This window comes from Chiroxiphia lanceolata, chromosome 3 (genome assembly GCF_009829145.1).
Source record: "Chiroxiphia lanceolata isolate bChiLan1 chromosome 3, bChiLan1.pri, whole genome shotgun sequence".
In the NCBI taxonomy this organism is placed as follows: Eukaryota; Metazoa; Chordata; class Aves; order Passeriformes; family Pipridae; genus Chiroxiphia; species Chiroxiphia lanceolata.
In genome coordinates, this window is record NC_045639.1 from 1,949,955 (window position 1) to 1,975,356 (window position 25,402).

Here is a 25,402-nt window from a genome sequence, read left to right on the forward strand (position 1 = left end):
GGAAACCAGAAAACTAGAAAAGATAAAGCGTTGAAGAGAATCCAGGAGGGAGTTTGCATGGAGTGGGCACAGTGGGAACTGGACTGGAGCGTGAAGTCTGTGCACTTGTGACCAAGGAATTTAGAGCTGGCAGTGCCAGCCGAAGTGCTGGGTCAGCCCCTCGGAAAAGCTGGGTTTTCAGGAACCATCCCGTGTGGGGAACAGCAGGGAGGAGAGGGGGATGTGCTGGGAGCTGCTGCCCCTGCTAATGAGCGAGCTGAGAGGGAGCTCCTGCCCGGAGAGCCTGTGCTGGGAAGGCGCTGATGTGCTGGGAGGGGCCCTGTCGTGTGCAGTTAATTGAATAAGCTGTTCCTCTCCAAGTGCTCATCTGAGCCGAGCTCAGGGCTCTCCAGAGATGCCCCATCACCAGCTAGGAAAGGCCTGATGCAGCAGAGCGAGCAGAACCTCACTTCACCTCCTTCCCTCTAATTGCACAGGCTATTTTTGATGCAGGGCCGGGCTGGGCATTAATCAGCTCTGACAAATGACTGTGTGTTATCTCCATGTTGTGTAAATTCCCATGCATATTTTACCTGCTGCAGTCTCTAAGAGCAGTAAGTGACACCTTAATCCCCATCTCCTTTGTTTTCCGGGCAGGCTGGAGTAGTGATGAGATAGCACAGGAAACTTGTGCCCAAATTCATCTGCCAGTCTAAACCAGTGAGCAGCTCTGGTGTCAGTGCAGCCTTGCAGGGCTGTATCAGCTGGCACTACCGCCCTGATACCCATGGATTCCAGACCAGTAATCATAATTGTGCTAATTATGTGGCAGGATGAGCTCAAATGTGTGACAGGAACTGACATCTCCGAGGAAGTTGAGTGGATCGCTGAGTGAGGAGCGAGAGCATGGTGGGATTCCACACACAAGCGAGAGGCACAGCAGTTTTTCTGCACTGAGAAAGTACCTTTTTTCCTTAGAAGATATGTTTTTTCTTACCCCTGAGTGCTGTGTTCCCAGACATGCATCTCTCAGACACAGGATTTTAACAGCAGAAATTCTGAGTGACTCCAGAAATGTGTGATGGTGAAGCTCTCGGGTGCTTTCAGGGGTGGATCAGGGATCTCCTCTTCTTACACCAAGTTCTTGGGAGCAGCCTGGGAGTGTCTCCTGTTGTTCACAGCCAAGCAAAGGCTGGCCCTGTGCAGGTCCAGGAGCTGCTGGTGAACAGAACCGGGCTTTGCTCCGTGTCCGAGCTCCCAGAGCCCAGCAGGGCAGAGGGAACGTGTCCCTGCCTGTGTGGGGACAGCAGGACAGCAGGTGTGCCCCGAGGAGGGCGTGCTGTGCCCCGGGGTGGCGACTGTCAGCCGTGCTCCAGGGCCCTGGGGACACACAGCCCTGGGGACACACAGCCCTGGGGACACACAGCTGGCTGCCAGCCCCTGGGACACACAGCTGGCTGCCAGCCCTGCTGCAGCCGTGCCAGCCTGTCGTGGCAGAGCTGGGGTGCAGCCTGTGTGCTGCCCAGCTGCCGTGCAGGGCTGTGTGTGCCCCCAGGCTCTGTGTGAGGGGCCCTCTGGCTGTGACCCCTCGGGAAGGACAGCTTTCAGGGTGACTTGGGATAATGCATTATCCTTGGGGAGCATTGCCAACGTCCAGTCCGAGCTCGCAGAGCTCAGGGGGTGGGTTGGAAGGACTCAGGGCTGTGTTGTCTTTCTCCAAGTGCAGCGGTTCAGAATGACAAGCAGCGAGGAGCTGATTAATTCCAGCATCAGCATTGTTTGTGCTGCCCCGAGAGGAGCAGAGCAGGGTGTTCCCTGGACACTGGAGAGGGGCAGTCTGCTGTGAGTGCAGTCAGGATGTGGCCCAGGCTGTGGCACCAGTGAACACAAGCAGATCTCTGTGGATAATACGAGTCTTTTTTTCTGTTTTGATTTTTTAGAATCAACCTTGTCCTATGTTAGGCAGCTGGAGGCCAGAGTAAGACAGCTGGAGGAGGAAAATCGCATGCTGCCCCAGGTGGGTGACTTCTGCTGTGGGATCAGGAGCTGGCAGGGAGAGAGCCCTGCTCCAGTCCCTGTGCCGGGGAGAGGATCAGGATTCCTTGGCATCCCCACCTCTAAACTCTCAGATAACAAGGCCCCTCGTTCATCTTGCTCCTATGTGAGTGGGGGATTGATTTAAGGCCATGACAATGCTTTCTGTAATTTTTTTTCCTTTGCAGGAGTTATTACCTTGCTAGAAAAACTCCCTCGAGGCCCCTGCTTATAATTAATTAACTGGCGGGTTGAAAATCACACTGAACTGACCCTTTGCACTCCGGTTTTACCCCAAGAGCTTCTTGTTAAAATATCAGCTACTTTGTATAGTCAACCGAAATATTTGGCTCTAAAAATGCAAATGCTATAAGTAATAATAGCTGGGTTATATTATTTTTAATCCTTTGAGGGATATATTAGAAACGTGAATGCAAGACTGAAATTAAATTAAATAAATAAGCAAATATGAAGTTAAAGGGTTTTTCCAATATGGTTTTAAGAACAAAATTAGTAGCTCAATAAAAATGAGTGAAAGACACCTGTAACTTTTCAGATCTGCACATACTTACTAGAACATATTTCTCTTATATTTCATTAAATAAGCCTTAGAAAAATCCATAACTCCATAAAATCCATGACAGTTGGAAGGGCCTCTGCAGCTCTTTGCTGGGTGACCTTGAGCAGTTCACTTCTCTCTACCCTAATTTTTGGATCTGGAAAAGAGGGACAGCAAGAAATGTCTGTCCATTAACATGTGAACAGTCTTCAGTAGGAAAGACAAAGGTTGATCCTCAGTGACAAAGAATATTCTTTTCTTTTCAAGAATGTTTTTCAAGGCAAGTGTTTTGTCTTGGGTCTGGAATAACACCAGGGGATAAACTGTGCAGAACATTCCTGGTGTGCAAACCCCTGGGAAGTGGCTGTGTGTTTTATGTTTGTTTGTCTGGGTTGGAGGTGCTCAAGTGGAGCCCCACAAAATGCATTCCAGGATCCTACTGAAGGCTGGAACACCCACACTGTGGGCACGGAGTTCAGTGAAAATGCCTTGGCTGAGGAGCCAAAACCAGAAAGTAGTGCTTGGGAGAAGTGACTGGAACAAAAATGTGCTGCTGGTGAGGTTTGAAAGGCAGAGCCAGGTGGGCAAAGTGCTCCTGGGTTTGAAGGACCCAGCTCGGAGCTGGGCTCGTGAGGGGTTTGGCTGCACAGGCATCTGGGGCAGAGCCCTGAAAAATCTCCTGGTGTCTCTGGATACTTCATTCTAAGAAATAAGGAGTGATGAGGGTTCACATTTCCTGGCATAGCTTACCTTTCCTCCTGAAGAAAGGGATGGCTCTGGGGAGAGGAAGGAAATGCAGCTTATTCCAACTTCACATCTGATCCCCTGGACGTTCCCTTTGCCCGAGTTTGTTCTGGGGGTGGTTGTTCCTGTGAGTACCACCCTGAACGTGCTCTCAGTGGTGAGCAGGCCCTGCCCCAAAGACAAGGATGCACGATGGAAATGCATCAGCTCCTGGCACTGGTTCCATTCCGTACAATGGGAGGAATGGGAATTTGTTGGGCGCGAAGCCAAACCAAGTGCTCTTGACAAATAAACTGCAAAGCTACAATGAGCTCCACAAGTGGGGAAGGTTTGTGGCGCAGCCCTTGCTCAGTGCCAGTGCTGTGCCTTCCAATGTCAGCAGGGCCTCACTGAGAGAGGCCTTTTGCCTTTTGCACAGCCCCTCTTTGGCAGGAGCCTGGAGCACTGGGAGGGGTTGGGAACTGCAGGATTGCCCTTGGTAGGAGAGAGGTGACGACTCACTCCTGTGACACCTCTGCTCAGTCTGCTCTGAAGAGCCCTGGCCTTGGCCCAGGCTTTTTCTTCTCCTCCTGCCACACTTTCCTTCTTTTCCCTCTCTGCTTTCAATATCCTTTCTTTTCCTCCTCTTCTGCTTTCTGTCTCTCATGAAAATGCACTGACACATTTGCTGACACCTCTTCAGGCAAATCTCTCCCTTCCTCTGTCACTTAGGGGTGGTTCTTTCCCAATTTCTTTTGCTGTGCTTGTCTCTTTCCATATGTATTAATTTGTTTTTTTTCTTTCCAAAACCCCACAGACCTCTAATGTAAAGGTTTTATTAATATTTAGTGGCAAGAACATTTCCAGAGAAAATGGTTTCACGTGCTGCCCTCCCTGTTCCAGTGGAACCTGAGTTGTAGCTCACTCTGCTGTACCCAAGGGCTGCTTCGTCAGGGGAATTGCAGAACCACCACTGAGTCAATATTTTAGTTTGATCAGGTACTAGGAAAGGCATAAAAATGGGAATATCCACTGGAGCCTGTTAATGTCTCCCTGTGCTAGACAGCTGTGGCTCAGAGCACAGAGGTGGCTCTAAGGAGGAGCTGTAGATGGGGTGTGGGTTTGCCGTGTTCCTGAGAGCTGCTCTTTTGTTGTTGTGGATTGAGTTTTGCAGCTAAAATTCAACAGATATGTAGTGTGAGCAATGCTCCAGCCAGGGATGGGGTGTGGGCCCTGGCTGACCCTTAAAGCCTCTCTGTTACTGCACCTTGTCCCAGCAGCCCTGCACAGCAGAGCCCAGAGCCCGTGTGTGCTGTGATGAGCACACTCAGCAATAACTCAGCAAACAGGCAGGGACCCAACCATGGATTTGGATCCCATTGACACTCCCTGGGCTGTGACAGACCTGCTGTGTCAGGGAGTGACCTCAGCTGGTGAGCACAGGGCTGTCCCCCCAGACCTGCTGGGGGTGTGACTGTTGTCCCTGCCTGGGGCTGGGGAAGCCAGCTCAGGGACTGGCAGCCACACCTCAGTTAGCTGGAGATAACCTGGAATTTTTGTAGGAGCAGTGTTTCAGGGCTATGGAAATGTGGACATCTGTCATACAGCGACAGTGAATGCATTTGCAAAGAGGAACTTGGCAAGTGACCCAATTCAAATTGCTTCATTTCATATTTGTTTCAGGGGAGGAGGGAGCAGGAGGCAGGGATGGAGAACTGACAGACATTCCCCCTTCCAACTCTTTGTCCCTGTAACTCAGCTTTCCCCCTCAGTGATGGGAAGGGAAGCACTGCCAGGGTGCTGCAGACAAGCTGCCACTGGAGGCTGGAATCAGGGAGCTGAGATCCTGCTCCCACAGCCCAGGACCAAAGCCATGAGGCTGAACCAGAGCCCTTTGCTCCCTCTCTGCCGCCTTTGTTTCCTATTCTTTCCTTTCCACGTCTTTTGGTCCTTTTCCAGTCTGTTTTTGTCGTCCCTCTTTCATTTGCACTGTTGCTTCAGGCACTTTTTTGGGGTTTTGCATCCTTGCTCTCCATTTCCAGGCCTGGAATGTTTACCTGGGAAATGGCAGGTGTAACACTTAGGCACACACTGCTTTATTTTTAAGCTGCTGCAACACTTTCCATTTCTTTCTTTCTTCCCCCTTCATTAGATTATCACATTTTATTTCAACCCACTCCCAAATCTTTCAAAAACCTTTTGCTGAGATCTGTGTTTTTTATTTTCCTTCTGCATGACGTGGTTTTAATTATAAATCTAATTAGAAGATGGGAACTGTTTGGTTAGTGGGGCTTTTTTTTGTAAAATCTGTGTCACTCACAGTCCAACACTGCTTGTCTCCTCCCTTCCACAGAATAGAGAATCCTCCAACCAAAATGTAATTAAAACACATTGAACAAACTCATGTTTCCTAATCATGTCATCAAATATTTGCTGAAAGAGAGTAAAGCAAGAGCATCCACCCACCCAGTTCTTTCATGTGCTCTCATCCTCAGTTTGAATTAAAAGGTCATGAACAGAGGACTTCAGTTCCCAGCAGCTGAGGTTCTCACCAGTCTTTGTTCCAGAGTGTCCATTGTGGTTGGCAAAAGCTCATGGGCTTGATGTTACCAAGATACAAATTCAAGCAAAACCTGGTGTACGAAGAGTTGCAGTGCAGGGAGTACAGATATTTTTTCATTCCAAAAGTCTGGAGTTGCTTTGCACTCCTGATTTTCTAGCAGACTCCACCAGATCTTACAGATTTGAAATGCTGGTGGTCTTTCTCTGCGTGGCCTCCACAATTCAGAGCTGTCACAGCCCAGGACCTTTTTCTCTGACATGTTTGTGTTCAGAGGAGGTTTCTGGAGGGAATTCTCTGCTGGCACTGGCTGTCTCTGAGGGCTTTGGCCACTCAGGAATCTGAGTGTGCCTCAAACCCGCTCTGAGGGTGTGTGGATTTTGGCAGCAGTGTCCTAGAGAGGTTTCTCCTGAGCTCTTTGAGAACAGGTGAAAAACTGCAGCATTTGAAAATTGTGTATTTTAATTGACAGGAGCATTCCCTTAGAGAATTGTTGCTGTTCTTTAAGTGCATTATTAATCCAGCAGAGCAGTTACTGCTTTTTGCTTTTCCTTTCTCCTGCCTGTTGGAAACAAGCTGACAAACACAGCCTGTGTTTGCTTGGAGCTTTACAGGGAAATTGAGGGCTGAGGAAATCAGAAAAACACTTTGAAAATCAGGTAGTGATTGAGCTGGCGTGGCAGTTACCCAGCAGGAAGGATGTACTTCCCAGGAAACCACTTGCCTGCGGGATAAGAGGCTGCTAGAGAATGAGGTCCTGTGTGTTTGCTGAGGGTGAGTGAACAGAGGAAAACCCTGTTCTCTTGGAAGCTTTGGTGGGGTGACTGAGTGTCCTCAGGGCAGGCATGGGCTGTGTTTTCCCCTCCTTGGCTCTCCTCCATTTCTTCCAGAGGAGCTGGAAGACACAGTCCCCCTGGCTTGGGTTGGCACTACAGTGGTTTTTATTCAGGACTGTCCTTACCAACAATGCAGATGGAAAAAAATGAAGTTTTCTGCTGGCTTAAGTAGCAAAGCTCCTGGTTAATTCTTTCCCTGTTCCACACAGGAGTCTTTATTCTGCCCGTGCCCAGGGTTTGCCTCTGGCACTGGGGCAAAACAGCCTGAGCAGCCTCAACATTTTGCACTCAGTGTGAGTGAGATGGTGAATTCCCATTCCTCTGGGCTTTTTGGGAGGTGAGATTACAGGGTTGAGTCAGGTGTCCTGTGCTTCCCATTCCCTGGAGTCTGTACTGGCGTTAGATTTGGTGTAGATTTACTCCTGACAGAAAATGATGTGCACAACCAGCGATGTCACTCTTATCCCACTGGGAAGCCATGCCCAGGGTATGCTGTGGGTTTTACCTGCTCTCTGCAGAGGTGTGATCTGCACAGAGGACGCTTCAGACAACACCAGACTGTGCTGGATCCCGGGCACCAGGGCTGGGCAGGGCAGCAGGGAAGGGTGGCTGCAGAGGAGGAGCAAAATGGTCAGTTATTTCTCAGGTGCAGGTGTTGTGCAGTGCTGGTTGTTCCTCAGGATGGTTACAGCTCACACAGATTCCAGCAGTGTGGAGCCATGGCTGGTTTGGTTCCAATTCCACAGCTTTGTTCCTGGATATTAAAGGAAAAGCTCTGTCACAGGGGACACCTCCCTCCAGTGGCTGAGTGCAGGGGCTGTGTGTGGAACCAGGGAAGAGGAGGGAGGGAGCAGCATCTCTCATCCCCCAAGGCCCCTTTGGCAAAGTGCCTTTGCCTCCTGTTTGGCTTCCCTGCCTCAGGAGCTCATCAGGAGTGCTGGGCTGTCTCCAGCCCCACAGGACCCACCTCCAGGCTGGTTCCATCCCCATCTGCTGCAATAATCTTCCCCCAAAGAAGCAGAAGCTGTGCTGCCTCAGTGGAGCAGCCTCACCTGAGATGAGAAGCCCCTGAGCCTGAGATGGGCCTTCAGGGCTGCAAAATCTGCCTTATTTTTAAAGAAAAGCTCATGTCCCTTATCAAGGACAGAAGGAGAAGGATGTCCACGGGGGAAATACTAATTTTCAGTCTCCTCCCAACATGTGCTGGGAACACTGGCTGCTTGAAGCAGTGTGTTCACAAGTGTTTCATTCTCATGAAGGGAGGCAGAAATGTGCTGCATATGGCACAGAGGAGCTGTGGAGGACACACAGTGCCTGGAGCAGGGCTTGAACTCCGGGAGCAGCGCCATTCACAGGAGGTTTGGAGTTCCTTGTGTTCAGGAGGCTTTACATGTACACTCTGTGCTCATTTTCCCAGCCTCTTAATGGCAATATTTCTGTTTTACTGTTCCAAACTGACCAAAACCTTTGCTGGTGCTGCAGTTAGTAAAGAAACAGGATACCCTGACTTATAAACCCCCAAAGCTGACTGAGTGAATCTATCCTAACCCAGCACTGCTCCAATCTGCTTTATTGCCCCTTCTCCTTCATTTCCTTTCCCAAAGTACAGCATTAAGTCTGGCCAGTCTCTAACAGATCTATAAATCCTTCCCCAAGCAAAATAAGTCCTGAACCCCCTTCCATACATCACAACAAATTGATCATAGGCACTGCTGGGGAGAGTTGCAGGATAATGCAGTGAGATCCATTAGTGCCCACTAGTGTGGATTCCATGGATCCATTGCTTGGCAGGAGGCCGGCGCTGGACGACCGGTCTGTGTGTGAAATGAGCTTTCAGATTCAGGCATAAAGTCCCTTTTCTGTGGGTTTGGCATATGCAGCATTCTGTTTATTTGGTATTGACCGACTGGTTGGTTTGGGGGGTTGGTTTGAACGTACGAGGCTCAGTCCTGCGGGGGGTTGTGGGGGTCGAGTGGATGTGCTGGGTGACTGGGAGGGTTCTCTCTGCCCTTTGGCACTGCTGGGAGCCTTGCAAAGGCCTGGGCATATCCCCACAGCACTGGGAGCCTGCTTTGGGCTGTGTTATTCCCTGTTCCTTTGCAGGCAGCCTGGATCTGTGAAGCTCAGCCTCGTGTTGTCGCCCTGTGCCCTTTCTCCCCCACACCCACCTTCATCTCTCCTATTGTTTAGATTATCTGAGACACCCCCAGAAACACTGCAATGTTCTGTGTGCTTGCTCAGTGGGACAAAGGAGTGCACATCAGGGCACTGACTCGGAGCAGAGGCTGTTCCACTGTCGTTATTTCTCCTTCAGAAATGCATTTCCCACTCATCCCAGCAGGGATTACCGCTGTGTTACTTCTTAATGTCTCCTACGGTGTTTCTTACTCTCTAAGAAAGGAACTTCCCATCTCTCAGTCTTTGAAGTGTTTTACTTCTTTGTATTTCTCATTTGTTTTTAAGCAAAATTCCACCTGAAGGCTGAGGGTGAGGAGCAGGGCAGGCTGGCAGCACCTGGGGAGCATCCACAGGGATCCCATGGCTGCCCACGAGTGCAGCAGGGGTATTTTTAGCACTCTCTGAAGCTTTCTCAGGTTACCTCAGCACTGCAGTTGCTCCGGGAGATGCTTCACACCCTGCAAAGCTTGAGGAGACTGAGCTGGAACAGTTCAGGTAGCTCACATTTGTCTGGCAGTGTCCTGAGAAACCCTTCCAGGTTGTCACTGAGGTTGTCACTGCTGGGGACAAATTGGCATCTGGTGCTGTGGGGAAATGGTCTGAGCAGCCTTAATGTTCTGCAGTCAGTGTGAGGTGCTAAACTTCCTCTCCCCTGGGCAAAGGCAAAGGGGGCCATGCCCTGGCACCCTGGGAAGGAGTGAGTTGTCAGCCCGGAGCTGTTTCCTTCCCTGGCCAGCTGTGGCTGAGCTGGGCTTGCAAACCTTGCAGCAATGTTCAAAAATGTGAGTTTTGCTGAAGGAACAACCGCCAGAATTATTGGGATAAAATTAGACATCCCCCAAACCTTCCTCTGGGGTTGAAATCGTCTCTCTAAACTTTGCAGCGCTTTTTGTGAGAGATTTTGATTTTGAGATGAGAAATTTTGTTGCCACGTGCTGACCTTCCAGGGGGACATCCCAGAGGGCCAGAGTGACGCTCACGTGGATCTTGGTTCCCGTGGCACAGACAGGGGGGTACTCGGGAGCACCGCACGCCGTCAGTGCTGCTCAGCCCTTGAAAAGAGAGCAGTGAATAAGTGGCGTGTTTGACTCAGCGACCGAGCGTGCCGTGTATTAAAGAGTGTTTGCTCTCTTGCCAAGGAGCCCGGTAGGATGCCCGGCGGGGCGGAGGGGCAGCCCTGCCCTGCCCAGCCAGCCAGCGTGGGGGGACACGGCCCAGCCTCTGCGCAGCCTGACTCAGTGGTAAATGCTCTGAAGGTAACGCTGCTCCGCTGCCGGCCCTGCCGCGCGTCCTGTCTGTCCCTCAGCTCCTGTCCTGTCGTCCTGCCGACATCCCCGTGGGACCACCGGGATGTTCCTGTCATCAGTGGGCTTGTTTCTGTCTGTCACCCATCGTATCTGTGGCCTGTGTGTGTCCTGGGCAGGGGTCTGGCCCTCGGGGGGGCGATGCTGCTCACCGCGTTACTCACGCCCGTAGCGTTCGTTTGGAGCTGAACGTGGGGTGTTGCTGAATAAGGAGGTGTTTCTGCTTCCTGGAGGATCCAGGTTTGTGCTCAGGTGGGATACAGTGGATTCCTGCAGAGGGAAATACTCTAATGCAAAGATAAAGCTGAGGCACACGGTATGTTCATGTTAAAAATAGCAGGGCCTTGGGCTGAAGACCACGGTCCCAAGGTCAGTGCTGACGCTGCTCTGGGAGCAGATGTGCCGTACCCTGGAGCCAGGGCTGGACTGCAGAGGCCTGTGTGACACTGATACACAGCCAGTGACACAAGGAATCGGAGGGGTAGAGTTGCAAGTTCTCCCTTCTGTCAGCAGCAAAACTGTTGCAATTAAAGTAACTTAGAAGGTGTTACAAGATTGAAAGGTTATAGGGCAATGGGAGACAGCAGGTGGCTGAGCTCGCTGCACGGGCATCAGGGGTGTCCGTGTTCCTCTGAAGGGGATAAAAACTGAGGGAGAGCTGAGCAGGGACTGCATATTCCTCTCTCCTATTGTGACTCAGACATGGTGGATTTGGTGCTTTGTGCCCCTCTTCTCTCCTGTGCTTCACTCGTCAGCTGAACTGCCTCAGTATCCAGCTGGATAAGCAGGTGTTCCTCCCCACATGTACAGGTGTTGCAGGGGCACTTGGAGGGGGCAGGTTTGCCCTCCTCCAGGGGAAGATTGGAAGGGACTTGTGTAGATATTTGCTGTGGTTTTGAGCTTTGTGGAGATGCATAGTAAGAGCTGAGTAGTGCTGTGGATTTGCCTGGACCCCCAAGCTTCTGTGACATTCCCTTCTCCTCTGTGAAGCTTGAAGAAACGGGTTTGTTCAAGTGAACTGTGCACAAATCCCAGCCACCAGATCCTTCCTGTGACACAAACCCGGGCACAGCACTTCAGCACAGCCTGTGTTCCTGGCATCCAAAGGGGAGAGGCATCCAGGAGAGCTCCAGCCCCTCTTCCGACAGTGGCAGGTCCCCTCTGGGGTGGCCTCCCCAGCCATGTCCCTGTCAGCAGCACTGGCCATGAGAGCTCTGCTCTTGCCCTTCTGCGACATTCCCAGCTCCAGGAGTGCCTGGCTCAGCAGTGCTCCGAGCCCTCTGTGCATCTTCCATACATCCCACCTGCTGCTGCCCAGAAAATAAAGCTATGCCAGGTAATTTTGTCAAGAGATCGTGGGTAATTATGGAAAAAAGCCTTTTGTGGTTCTCTTAAAATACCCCCTGGCAAAGGGACAACCTCCTTGTTGGTGCAACCCACTCCTCCCAGCAGGAAATCTTGAGAGGAGTGTTTGAAAGGGACAGATCCATTAGGGAACAGAGGGAGGGAATTGCTAAAAATGCTGCTGTTGTTTTCCTAAGTGATGAGGAGACTTTAAAAAAAATGATGAAATTTTAAACAATTGGCTGGGAATCTCCCACTGGTGGAGAAAGTGGGAACAGGAGCAGAGCTCTGCCATGCAGTGGGTCTGATAAGGCCCTCCCAGGACCTGCTCCCTCAGGCAGGATGGCTGGAAGGAGAACTTGCCGGGTCCTTGGCAATCCTCCCCGCCCTGCCAGTGGCTGTGGGATTATTCCTGGAGTGCAGGTGGCATCCCTGGGGACCTGTAAGTGGTTATTTCACACAGCAGGATGTGTTTGATTCCTTTTGGAAATTGTATCTGGCCAAACTTCCTGCTTGTGACGTTCCAGACCAGGGTTTGTATGTGTGGAACAGTGATTGTTACCTGGTCTGTAGGTCTGTAAGTCTGACTACTTACATACTGTACTCACACTACTGGTCTTATTTGTGGCTGCCAAAAAATGTGTAAATGAAATTCCCTTCTTTTTAAGCATCCCCATGGCTTGGAAGCTCAAGAAAACATCAATCAGCGGGCTGTTAAAGGCTCTCTTACCACCACCTTAGTGAGACAGAGAAAGCTGAGGCTGGAGAAATGTGCAGTAAGAGTTTAAGGTGTTTAACTTCATATTCCATGTTGAGCCTGGAAACACCTGAAGATGCAAAGTATTTTTTGTTCAAATGCCAACAAGATGCCCTTGAAGATTTTGTAGGGAAATTAAGGCAATTACTGTTTCTGTAATGCAATTAGTGTTTTATTAGGAGCACTATAACGTTAACATGTTGGTTAGTATTGATCAGAAAAATCTATGTGGGATAATATATCGGGGGTAAAGTACTGTATGACCTGAATTTATCCTTCCTAAGAATAAAATCTGGCAAGTGATGAAGCCTGGCAGCCTCAGTTTCCCCAGCTGAGCAATGGCCCTGATGACTTTTCCTGCCTCGGATATTCCTTTGCGATTTATGGCTAAAAAAGCAGTTTCTAACTCATACATATTTCATGGTAATCTGTAGAAATCCTTGTGGTGTAAGTAATGCCACTTCTAAATGCTAAATTTGACATTATCACTTCATTTTTGTAACTCTCAAAGACGTACCCGTGTCCTGCCTCGTCCCTTTGTTCCCAGCCATTCAAAGCTCTGCTGCTGCCACTGAAACGCTCCCTGTCCCTCTGACTTTTACAATCCCTGTCTGATTTCACTGTTGAGACATTATTATACTTTTAAAGCAGTTGGGTATTTCCTTTCTGGTTTCGCTTTCCCTTTTACCCGTCTAGTTAAAAGCGCAGTGGATTTGGGATAAACCGATTACAATGTTTATTATAATCTTTTCTTTTGCATTCTCACTGCAGTTCCTGCCAGGCTGTAGCTCACTGTTTGTCTGCAGCCTCGTGCACTGTGGGTGTTTCACGGGAAACATTTGCCATGGCATCATTTTCCCTGTGAAAACAGGGGAATGACGACAGTTTTGGGCTCCCTAATTTTGGTGCATAGTTTGGATCGGTGCCAAGATGCAGTTTGGTACCCAAATAATGACATAATGCAAACTGCCAAGGTGGATGTGTAACTCACCTTGTAGGAACTTTGTGGTATTCTGTGACCATGTTGGTGTTTTTATTGAGGTAACAGAGGCAGGAATCCTCTCCTCAGGACATGCATGTGCAGTTGGTATTGTATTTGGAACGTTCTTGCTTTGTATTTATATACTTGCCTTGTCTTAGGAGGATGTAGCAACACGTGGCAGCAAGTTTAGAGGTAGTTTGTCGTGTATTAGTGAGCATGGAGGTAATTCCACAGCACAGGAATGTCTCCATTAAGTCTGGAGGGGTGTTCTTCGTGATTAGGAATGTCTGGATTAAGTCTGGAGGGGATGTTCTTCATGATTTTCCTCAGGCTACTGGTAGGTTCAGTTTGCAGGGCTGCAGCACCCTCACTTGGGCTGAGAGCCGAAGAGAAGGTGGGATATTCCAGTTGGGATTGGGGGTGTAGCTGGGCAGGAGGGCTGAAATTCCTGCTGAAATTCTGAGTGAAATTTTGCTCCCCCCCTTGTCACTCGTCACCTCTCTGGGGCCCTTGCACGTGTCTGTCCCTTGCTGCCACTCAGGGGTCACTTGTTCAGCTGGAAAGAAAGGAAGTGTCACCTTCCAGTTTATTCCTGGGTCAGCATTAGCTGCTTGGTAAATATTGTCTCAATATTTATTGCCCAGGGAAGTTGTTGAAGGGCACGTGTAGGTGCAGTGTGCCTTCCCACAGGAGCTCTTGCATTTTGGTACCAGCCTTTGGACAGAATTGCCAGATCCAGCCCTGGCTGTGCCCAGACACCCAGTGTGGGAGGGGTCACTGAGTCCCCACTTCCCATGCTTTGCCCTCTGCAGTGTCTCACACACAGCAGATACACCCAAAACACACATGTGGATTTTGGGGATGTGAGTTGGGATTCCAGGCTGCAGGATCCTGCTCTGTGGAAAGCTTACAGGCTTTGGGTTATGCCCATCCATTGGAATTAAAGACAGTTCCCTTTAAAGGACCATTATTTGTGGCCCTGTACAGTAGGACTGTAGCCCTGTGTAGCCCTGTTCCTTCCAGTCTGGGAGTATTTCTGGTTTTCTGCAGCAAAGGCTCACAGGAACTGGGTTGTTTTCCCACCAGTTGCACAGAACCACGGTGGGACCTTGAGGTTGTTTTGCCTTTGCTCATCAGCTGGAGGAGCCACCTTTTCAGGAACCACCTTTTCAGGATGTCAGCTTCCCAGGATCCAGCTGCTTTGGGTTTATTCAGCTCCAGCTAATGCAGTGTCTGTTCACTGCTGGACTTTAGGCACTGGTAAAACAATAAATAATGACAATGGAAACCGGTTTTACCTTTCCTGACAGTCACACTGCTGTTGGCCCAGAGGCTGATGGGTGGTTTAGTAGCAGTTACACTTTAGCTGGTTGGGAGTTGATTATTATTAACCAGAAATACTCTGAAATTGCAATAGACAGTTTGGATGGTGGAATCACCATTCTTGTCTCTAGAGAGGCCTGGTGACACACCACCACCTACTGCTCTCCCACTTACAGTCTTCCTATAAATCATTACAAAACACTTCCTTACGTTTTTGGAGGTGTCACTTCTCTGCCTTTTTAATTCCAGTGTTGTAACAGATGATGTTAAGCACAGTATAGCACAGTGACTACGTGCACAATTCCTCGGACCTCAAGGAAGAACTAGGGAAATAAACACTTCTGGTGCCTTGCTTGGTTGTAAGAGAACGAGTAAATCCCTTGAAAAAGAGGAGAACTGCTCTGTGCTTGTTAAACTGGAAATGTTTAGACACCTCTGGACTGATCTTTGTGCAGGAGATGTGGTTGGGGAAATAGCTGACTTTCAGTGAGACCTTCAAATACCCTCAGTCTTGTGTCTGAAGCACGTGCTGGCCCATCTGTGTCCGTTTTTAGTCATTTCTACCCAGCAGCATGTGCTTTCTGTGTTCAGAAGGAATGTTGTACCCCCCGAGGAACATTCTGTGCTCCTGTCGTGTGTCCCTCCCCTGTGCTGCATGTCCCAGAGCTGTGGCATTCCAGCTGCATGTCCGTGTGAGCGCCAGCGCACCCCGACCGGGGATAACGATCTCTTTTCCATCCCTCCCTTTAGGTTGTGTGGAGGAAACTTGGAGATGCTGCAGGGTCGTGCCCTGGAATTAGGCAGCACTTGTCAGGCAATCAGTATAAAGGACCCATGTAATGGCCTCTCTGAAGAGCGAGAGTTTGACGTGCCCACGAGAGGGAAGGAACTGGCTGTCCCCCCATCCCCACTGACGACGGGGTGTCTGGATGCGCTGCACGAGCCTCGGCTGGACACCAGAGCTGCTGCCCGGGGGGCTGCCCCTGCCGACAGCGTCCCCTCCTGCTGCTCCAATCGCCTGCCTAGTGACACGCTGCACCCTCACTGCAACACACCACCCTTAGGAGCACTGAGGTATCTCCATCCCAACTCCACAGATACTTGGGATTCTGCAGGAGCTGCGCGAAATGAGTTTTATTTTGGTTAGTTACAGCGAGTCTCTAATAGGCCTGAACGAGTTTCCCGCTGGATTTGACAGGGGTTTTTCCACCAGACTGGAGAGACGTGGATAAACTGTGCCTTTGGTCTCCGCAGTTCTGAGAAAGTCGCTTCTTAGTAACTCCCCCTTCAGTCTGTAAAGGACCCGTTAATGGTGCTTAGGCAATTCCCAGGTGATTTCTTTGCTTTGGTAGAATAACCTGCCTTTGGAGGTGCTAAAAGACCATAAAGTCCTAACCAGCCAGTAGTGTAGCATAACTACAGTCCTTGTAGTGATCCACAATTTCTTTCTAAAGGAAAGTCAAGGTAGCTTTCTCTTGATGCACATCTTCTGAAGAGGTGTAGGGTGTTGGCAGCCCTTTAGTGAACAGAATACTTAGGCATCACTATCACAGGTCTCAGATCAGAATCTCCATCAGAATTTCTTTTGAGAAGTATTTTCCAATTGTCAGGATGCTAATTTCTAACTGTTTAATTTAGAGACATGCTGGTTTATTTAACAAGAGCCTATAAGGATCTAAAAGATTGCACTGCATTATTAAAAAAAAAAGCTTTCCTTGCCACCGTAGAGTTCTTTCAAAGAAAAAGGGTTTTATTATCCTCAGAGCATGTCTTTCATTATTAGGAGGCAGAAAGCTCTTGTTCAGATTGCCTGAGATGTGACCAGACGGCGCCCTAGATGTGCTTAGTTTATTTTTATCTCTGTGTATGACACTAGTTGTGTGTATTGAACTACAACATAGGTATTTTGTGTATATCTAAGAGCAATGATAGTTTCATGTATGAATGTGCAACAGGCTTGTGACTGAATGGCTGTTGTTTAACTTTTTACCATAGCTGAGCGTCAAAAAGAGACTAATAAAAAATAATAATAATAATAAAAGGAAAAAAAAATAGGAATGCAACAATTTCTGGGTTTCTGGTTTGTTCTTGGTTGCGAAGATTTGAGCCGAAGAGAGAAGCTCTGTTTTCTCTGGGCTTGGACATCCTGTACCCGTGGGCTGTTTGCTGTGGAATGTAGCTCGGTTGCTGTACAATCTTCTGTCATATAGCTGATGTAAATCTGCTACCTGTCTTCAGCCAAACTGTGTTAATTTGCAGCAGTAATTCTGTTGGGTTTTGTTGTTATTTCCCCTTGGTACCACTGGATGTAAGGCCTCTGATCCAGCGTTGCTTTCTCGGGCGAAGCTCCCGTTCACTCCTTCTCCTTGAGTTGGGAATGCAGAATCCAGCCTTCTGTTTGAAACATGGCACTCCTGCGTGATTTCTGACATAGAACCCAGCCCAGGCAGCTGTGTGTTATCTTCCCACGTTGTTTTCTCCCACTGCACAGTTCGGTTGCAATTGTTGTATTCCTATCTCTGTGTGTATGAACAGCTGTGACACCTGTACTTGTGCCTGCAGGGGCTCCTTGAGGGACACTGGTCTTTTGACACTTCACTTGTGTAAATTTTGATACTGTATTAAAACTATTTTTTTACAGTTCTGCATACGATGGGGTATCAAGTATCTGTGTTCATCTTAGCAATGGTAATAAATTATAGAATCCCACTCTTGTTTGCTCTCCTTTCCTGACCGAAGCTGCGAGGGGCAGTTTGCCTTGAAGGAGCTGTTGGAAATGTTTCCTGCCTGCTTGAGAAATTAGCTGCATGTCGTGCATTTTTCTTCCTTTTCTTGCCAGGTGTCTAAAAAAAAAAAAAACCCCCAAAAAAATCCCAGAGCTATGAACTTGGTTCTTTGTTTTATGCTAACGAGGAGCTGCTGTGGGCTGTGCCGTGGGGCAGTGACCAGGTGCAGGCTGTTAAGCCCAGGTGGAAGTTGGTAAGTTGTGATGGAGTTGTAGACCCAGGACACCTGTGCTGGCTCCTCCTTCCTCCCAGAGCAGCTTCGAGGTGAGGACAGAGCAACATGGAGCTCCTGGAGTCCTTTTGTTCAGGTAAGAGGTGCTGGTGTGTTGGTGGGACAGGGGGAGGCTGGTTGTGTCCCACTGTCCCCACTACGTCTCTGCTCCCTCCTCCCTCCATGGGCTGTGTGGGTCAGAAGTTTTCTGCAGAGCAGAAATTTTCTAACAAAAGAAAAAGATCTTTAGTACAATCAGTATCTTGAAGCTGATAAATCCTGTGGTGGCCCCTAAAAATGCAGCCTACTAAGAGCAGAAGGCAGGTAGTGTGTGGAGAAGGGGGTCAGTGCTCTGAGGGGCCCTGGAACCTGCTGGAATGTCTCTGAGCTAATGAATAAAAATCTCTGTAGCAATTAGAGACCTTCATCCCATCTGCCTTGCTCCCTGCACATGTGGTTAAGCCTTTTTCAGTGCAATGTGATTGCACCAGACCTCGTGGGCTCCTTGTGCAGTTGTTTTAGCATAATTCTGCTTCAGCTGTGCATGTGTTCCAGGGCCATTCCCGAGCTCTGAGCTGAGCCTGAATGAGCTGTAAAATTCACTATGGAGTGAATTTTAAATAGCACTGGTGTAGTGGATGTAGGGAGTGGATTTTATGTTCTGCACTGCAGAGAAGCTGCTTTGCTGAAGGGGTAGAAGGTAAAGAATGGCACTTTGTTTTCAGCAAGTGACTGGTCTCAGTGGAGCCTGTTCCCCAAAGGCTGCAGTTGATGGACATGTTTCTGAATGTGGCATGAAGCCAGTGTGCCCTTTCTAATGTTTTGAGCACCCAGCCCTCTTCTCCTTTGTGCTGCCCCAACCTCTCAAACACCAAATGCCCCTCGGGGGTCTCTGTGCTGCCTCCCTAACAAATACCACCCTTGCCTGGGCACTGGTTTAAGTCTTTAAATGTCTCTGAAATAAGTCCCAGGGTGGTGTGAATTCTTTCTACTGATCTCACCAGTTCGATGCAGAAGTGGCTCAGCCATTTTTTCCCCTCACTTTTGGGTAGAAAAAAGTCTTGATGCCATGACTTTTTTTTTTTTTTTTTTAGTTCCTATAGAGTGTCCCAGGAAATGCAGTTACTGGGGGTATAATGCCAAACCCTCCTTATATCTCCACACTTGTGTTTTCCAGGCTCAGGTGAACCACGTGCACAGGGACCTCACCCCAAGGCAGCACCCACTGCAGCTCTGCTCATCCAAAATCCTGCAGGTAAGAACAGCTGACTCAGTGGCAGCTCTGCCTAGATTGAGTAAAGAGAGGTTCTGCATTCATTAATCAACCAGCAAACAGGCAGTGCAACAATGGTGATGTGAATGAAAATCAGCTTTTAAAATAGTCTTGCTTGAATAAAAATATGACTATGTTTTAGAAGCTTAAGAGATAACCAGAGATTTATGGACAAGAGACATAAATCTGACTTGAACTGAGAGAGCTCAGACACTTCCATGCTTGTAATTAGAAAATTGAGAAATATTGATGAGAATGATGGAAAAAAGTAAAAGCATAGCATGTTGTGCTGTTGATGTGAGGACTTTGCTGGCTCTGGGGAGCTCCAGCCTTGCCCAAGCATTAGTGTTCTCCTCATGCTGTGGCTGGTGGGGAGGGACCCCAGGGACTGCATCGTGTGCTTCTGTTTGAAACAGCTTCCTAAACACCTGGTTCACGAAGAAGTGCCAAAGTAATAATAGTGAATTATTTAATATGTTTGTTAGAACATTATAATTACTCTCCCCTGGAATAAGAACTTGTTATAATGATCTCTTCAAAGCAGTGGCTGTGGCCCTCGAGTTTGAGGTTTCTTTGGGTTTGGTTTTTTCTTCCTCACTACTGTGAATAGGTTGTAAGTAAATTTTGAAAATAATTAATAAGTCTACAGATGAAGAAAAAGCAAAGGAAAAAATAATATTGTGAGCCCATACCCAGCCTCTGGAAAGAAAGAGGACAAAGGGAATGGGGTGGGGCTGCAGGTGGATCTCGTTCAGTGTGGAGGTGGAAGAGCCCCTTTGCCCTGAGCTCACCTGTGTGTGGCAGTCGTTGAGGAGTGAGAGAGAAGGTGGCTGAACCTTTTCACTGGTGACTTTATTTGTTGGTTTATCTTTGCTCTTGCTAAGTGCCAGGGCACAGGGGTGGCCCACGAGCAGTGGTGTTCCCCAGGCCTGAACACCTCAGCTGTAGAGCAGGATGGTGTGTGTTTTTTGAGAGGCTTTGGAAGTCCCTGGTGACACCAGGGCACCTTGGCTCAGGTGAGTGTGTTGAGCCCTGTTCAACCATGGCATCGCTCCAGGCTTAATTGTAGAGGTCAGAGAGAAAGGAAAACGTTCTCTTGGGTTTGGAGATGGCCTTTCAAAACAGGACCTGGTTTGTTGTCAGAGTGGTGGGGACTGGCCAGGACATCAGTCAGGGGCACGGGGCTGTTGAGCTGCTCTGTTTTTACAGGCATTAGACTTCGAAAGAGAGGAAATAATCTAGAAATATGATATTTCCCTCCCCTGCTGAAGGGGAAGTGTCCACACACTGCTGTGTGTGCCCATTAGAGAGGCCCAGAACCCACCCTGCTCAACCCTGGGAATCCCAGGAAAAGCACACTATGAAACATGGAAATGTTTCCATGGGAACTGTTCTTCTGCTCCTGCTATTAAAACAGCCCTATAGCACAAATGATAACAGGCCCCCATTTCTGCACCAAACTACAAACAGTGAACGCTACAAAGGGAGCTGGTAAAGAGCAGGAGTGTAAATCAACCAAACTGCTAAATTAGGGACGTGCTTACCTCTCCATGAAAAAGCCCAAGCAGATAAACAAAGCCCTTGGGGGAGTTAAAAAAAAGAAAAGATCATTTTAATTATAGCACATCCAGCCAACATAAACCCCATGGATTGTGTGAAATCAGGTTTGTTCTTCTGATCAGCAGTAGGAAACCCTGTAGCAGATCAAATGTGTTCTGGGAGGCCAACTTGCTAATTGCTGCTCCTCGCTGAGCCAAAGCAAGCTATTTAGACAAAGGAGAGAATTCACTTCTTATTTAGTATTAATTATGAAATAGCATGTCTGGATGGGCTTCACAATAACACCACATTTCCTGGGGGGAAAAAAATGTAGTTCTAATCCTGTGAAATAAGTGGAGAATTAACCTGTTGCTTCAGGCAGGAGCCCCAACATGTGCTTGCAGTTAGGTGCCAGATGAGTGAGGTCTTGATTGTTCAACCACAGCAAATTATGAAACTTATTTTAAAGCCTTCTTTATGAGCAGTTTTGTATGTTCTGACCTTACAGTGATGTTAAAACAGTGTGACTTTTTTTTTTTTTTGTCAAGACTTTAACACTTCCCCTTGGCTTTTATTTTTAAAGCCTGTTATGGCCACTTTGCAGCATCTCATTGTCTTCTCTCTAAAGATTCTGGTGTATTTGGGGGCTTGGATTTCTTGCTTGGACAGTCTCACTTTGTGTTGAGTGGAGGTTTTGTGGAGTTTTGTAGGAACTGGATGAAGAGAAGGAGTAGGAATCAGCTGGGGGTCAAGGCTGCTTCCTACCACGATGTAGCAGGTCCTAGGATTGCTCTGGTTTATCTTCCTTTCACATGCAGTTTAGAACATGCACAGCTGCCAGAACTGCTCTGGGAGGCCCTTGCTCTGAGTGCTGCCATCGCGGAAGACAAATCTTCCACAGCAGGGGAAGGAATGTGCTCTCCAGAGGAACAAAATGCCACAAATAGCGTGAGGGCCTCTAAATCACAGGCTTTGTGGTTTGGTTTCTGCCTTGCTGAACCACAGTGCCCTTTGCCCCTGCTTGGCTGCCTCCCAGCAGTGCCATCCGTCAGCTCCCTGCCATGGTGTCACCCCTCTGTGCCCGGGCACTGGCACTGCCCTCAGCCTGGAACTGAGAGCACCAGGTCTCTAGGGCTGCAAGGAGACCGTATGTTAGATGCCTTTTCATGCTGAAATCACTTCTTAATGAAAACACATCATAGCCACTGAGCCTTTCCTTAACATGCACGAATTGAGAGCTAGATCTATGCACATCTTCATTGTGGAAAACTTTTCCTCATATCGCCCAGGATTTCCCATCTGTGTGTCATCTTTACACTGGGCACCTCTGGGGGGAGAGAGGCACTTGCCTTGTGCTCCAGTCTCTGGCCATGCTGGTGTTCTCCGTGGACTGATTCCTGTATGTCCATATCCATCTGGGGAGCCCAAAACAGGACCCAGTGCTCCAGATGCATCACCAGAGGGGAAGAATCACCTCCCTCAGCCCTGGTTTATAAGCCCTGTAATGCTGTAGTTACAAAGGTTGCGTTGGGCCCCTGGCAGAATGGAAACTACAGGAATGCTCATATAGAGTATCCATAATCCATATGTGCTTTTGTTGAGTAATGACTTTACTGCGCCCAGCAAAAATGTTTCTGTGAGCGCCGATGGAAAGCTGAGCTGGATGGGAAGGCAGGTATGTGCCAGCAACAGGCAATAAATGTGCTGCTCTGAGGGCATTTTGGAGACATTTCCAGATTAAAGAATGAGTGGTTGGTTTAAAAAAAAAAAACAACAAATAAGTGAAAAATAGACTACTTGAGGCTCTTGGAGCTGCTTCCCTCAGCCCTTTGAAGCTCTGCCTTTCCTCGGAGGATAGTTCCTGTGACCGTGGGCTTGGCTTTTTCCCTGCTAATATCTGTACTTTAGCAGGAAAAAAGAACAGTGGAGAGAAGAGGCACTTGATAACAGTCAGACAGCGATCAGTGCCCAGACTAGTGCTGATAAGGTTTTATCTTTGATCTTGACGAGTTAATTGATGCTCAGTGGTGCTCAGGTCTCAGCTGGAAACGTCCTCGCCTGGTTAAGGAGGGGAGCAAGGGCTCGGTCCTGCCCGTGTCTCTGTCCCAGGACCCGCTTCCCGAGGGCCAGTGAAGGGCTGGGGCTGCGGATGAGGTTTCTGGGGGGCTGAGGGGTGTTTCTCTCCCCTCTGCTCTCCGGGGGCCGTGTCTCGGTGTTTGTTCACACGATGTGGCCGGGATGGTGGGAACGGGTGGCAGCGGCTCCCTTGCTCCCCTCACAGATGCCTCTCAGAGCCCCTCACAGCCCCCCTTCCCCTCACAAATGCCACATCTCCCTGCAGAGCCCCCTCACAGCCCTATCTCCCACTTAGAGACCCCTCACAGCCCCCCATCTCCCCTCACAGCCCCCCATCTCCCCTCACAGCCCCCCATCTCCCTTCACAGCTCCCTCACAGCCCCCCATTTTAACTCGCAGACCCCTCACAGCCCCCTGAGCCCCATCTCCCCCTCAGAGCTGCCTCATAGTCCCCATTTTTCCCTCACAGCCTCCATCTCCTCTCACAGCATCTCACAGCCCCCCATCTCCCCTCATACCCTCTGTCTTCCCTCACAGCCCCCCATTTTCTTTCACAGTCCCCCAACTCCTCCTCGGAGCCCCCTCACAGCCCCTATCTACCCTCACAGGTCCCTCACAGCCCCCCATTTTCTCTTGCAGCCCCCTCACAGTCCCTCACTTCCCCTCACACCCTCTATCTTCCCTCGCAGTCCCCCATTTTCCCTCGCAGCCCACTCACAGTCCCCCATTTCCCCTCACAGCGTCTCACATCCTCCATTTTTCCTCACACCCCCCATTTTCCCTCGCAGCCCTTATCTACCCTCACAGCCCCTTCACACTCCCCCATTTTCCCTCGCAGCCCTCTCACAGCCTCCATCTCCCCTCACACCCTCTATCTTCCCTTGCAGTACCCCATTTTCCCTCGTAGCCCACTCAGTCTCCCATTTCCCCTCACGGCCCCTCACACCCTCCATTTTCCCTCACAGTCCCCCATCTCTACCCACAGCCCCCCATTTTCCCTCGCAGCCCCCTCGCAGTCCCCCATTTCCCCTCACAGCTTCCATCTCCCACTCAGAGCTCCCTCACAGCCCCCCATTTCCCCTCATAACCCTCATCTCCATTCACAACCCCCTTACAGTCCCATCTCCCCTCATGGCCCCCCATTTCCCCTCACAACCCTCATCTCCATTCACAGCCCCCTCACGGCGCCGCTGGGACCTGGACCCCCACCCGCAGTGCAGGTTTTTGTTATAGATATGGAAAATGCTGGACTGGGAGTGGGGAAAGAAAATGGGCTGAATTTGGAGATTTCCAGTCATTTGCGTCACAGAGGGAGAAAACTTTTCTTGGACTGAATGGCATCTACATAAATAATGTGTGCCTCCACTTGCGGTTAACTGTGTGTCAGCAGCTGTTGGTGTCAGAGAAAACTTTCTGAATGCACAGTATAAAAACCATGTTCTAAGTCATATTTGCTGCATTTTAGTTTTATGTCATCATAGAAACTATATAAACAGCCAAGTCCATAAATCAGAGAGATTGCAAGAGGGGAAGATATTTAGTCTAATTACCTCATGCAATTTGTTTAGATGGGGAGGAAATATTAGGCAGACTTTTTCTTTTTTCTTCCCTAGGAGTAATTAAATATGTTCCCTAAAAGGTTTCTGGCTAAACTGCCTATTAACCACATTTGTAATTCCTATTTCACACATTATTAGTCTCAGAATTCCAGTGGCCTGAACAAGAGGAGCTGAAATTATTAAATTAAGGGATGATATTAGAAGAGAGCTGTGTAACTGGTCCAAAGTAATTCTCTGCTCAGATATGTCCTATAGGTTTTCATTTTTTACAGAGAAATAAAGATGACCAAAGGGCAGGAAAAATATGACTGCAGTGCTGGAGTCTCAGCTGGACTGTAACTGCACACAAAGCCAGTTTTTTATTCTGCTTTCAATTACTTGAGCAATCTGTACAATATTCCAACCCACCAGAAAATTAATGCTGGTTTACCAGATATTTACCTAAAAAAAAGTACCCAAATCCCTTCATGTTTCTATTGCTGCTTTACAGTTGCTGATCTGTTAACTGGGATTTCATGGGTATAAATGACTGGAAAATTACCTCAAAATGATGCATCTTCTATTTTTGTTTTGGTGCGTCTGTTGTGATTTCCTGAGGAGCAGGTAAATTACATGGAGATTGTCAAATGTAATGATTAAATTGGTTTAAAAATCAATTTCACCTTGTGAGTTGGTAGAGATAGGTGACTCTGTATGGGGTTCACTCCGGGTTTGTGGAGTCCGGGGTTAAAACCACACTTAGTTTATTTGGTCTGAGCTTAGTGTTAGTGTTAGTACAGGGTGTTATTTTTTTTTGATGCTCCTGGAAGGCATCTGGGAGTGCTTGATGGCCTTTCCTTGGGAACACTGCTCAGAAAAACTCGGCTGTTTGATCTCTGCTCCTGAGGGAGGGTCCCTCCAATCCGCTTCTGACATCAGCCCTAGTCCTTCAAATAATTTTAGAAAAGAAAGACAGATCCCAAACAACTTTTATTATTAACACATTTTCCCTCTATTTTAAAAATTCCAACAGGAGCCTGTTTGTTTTTTTTTTTGTTTAAGTCAATGCAAAATACTTATTTACACAAAGAAATGCCTTTATCTGTTTGGGAGACGGGTTTGGTTTACACGTGTTACTGCTGTGCACAGGAACATTTGCTGCTGATCAGAGGGGTTTGCAAAGCAGATTTCTTCCCTTTGCCTTCTGGTTTCTTTTCCCGACTTGGGTTTTCCAGGTGCAGAACGGTCTTCACTGAGAGAAAAGACCATCTGTGCTTTGTCGATGCTCAGAGGAATAAAACTTTGCGGATGAGGACTGATTTCAGTCCCTCTCCTTTCCTGCCTTGAGGCTGGAGTTGGTTTTGTGGCTGTGCCAAGCGAGTTGGCAGAGGCTGCTTGGG

The 25,402-nt window shown here is 48.7% G+C and overlaps 1 protein-coding gene across 5 annotated transcripts in view; it reads left to right on the forward strand.

The window, feature by feature from the left end:
* The window catches only part of CCDC85A (coiled-coil domain containing 85A), a 54,299-nt gene extending 37,684 nt beyond the window's left edge, over positions 1-16,615 (forward strand). Inside the window, exons 3-5 of one of the 5 annotated variants that reach the window (XM_032683050.1) lie at positions 1,920-1,996; positions 10,009-10,125; positions 15,330-16,615. In XM_032683050.1, the coding sequence (XP_032538941.1) occupies positions 1,920-1,996; positions 10,009-10,125; positions 15,330-15,419 (284 nt within the window). In that variant the 3' untranslated portion in view covers positions 15,420-16,615. Of the gene's footprint in view, positions 1-1,919; positions 1,997-10,008; positions 10,126-15,329 lie in introns of those variants that run through there. The other 4 variants (XM_032683052.1, XM_032683054.1, XM_032683053.1 and 1 more) reach the window with 4 other exon arrangements.
* The last annotated feature ends 8,787 nt before the right edge of the window (positions 16,616-25,402 follow it).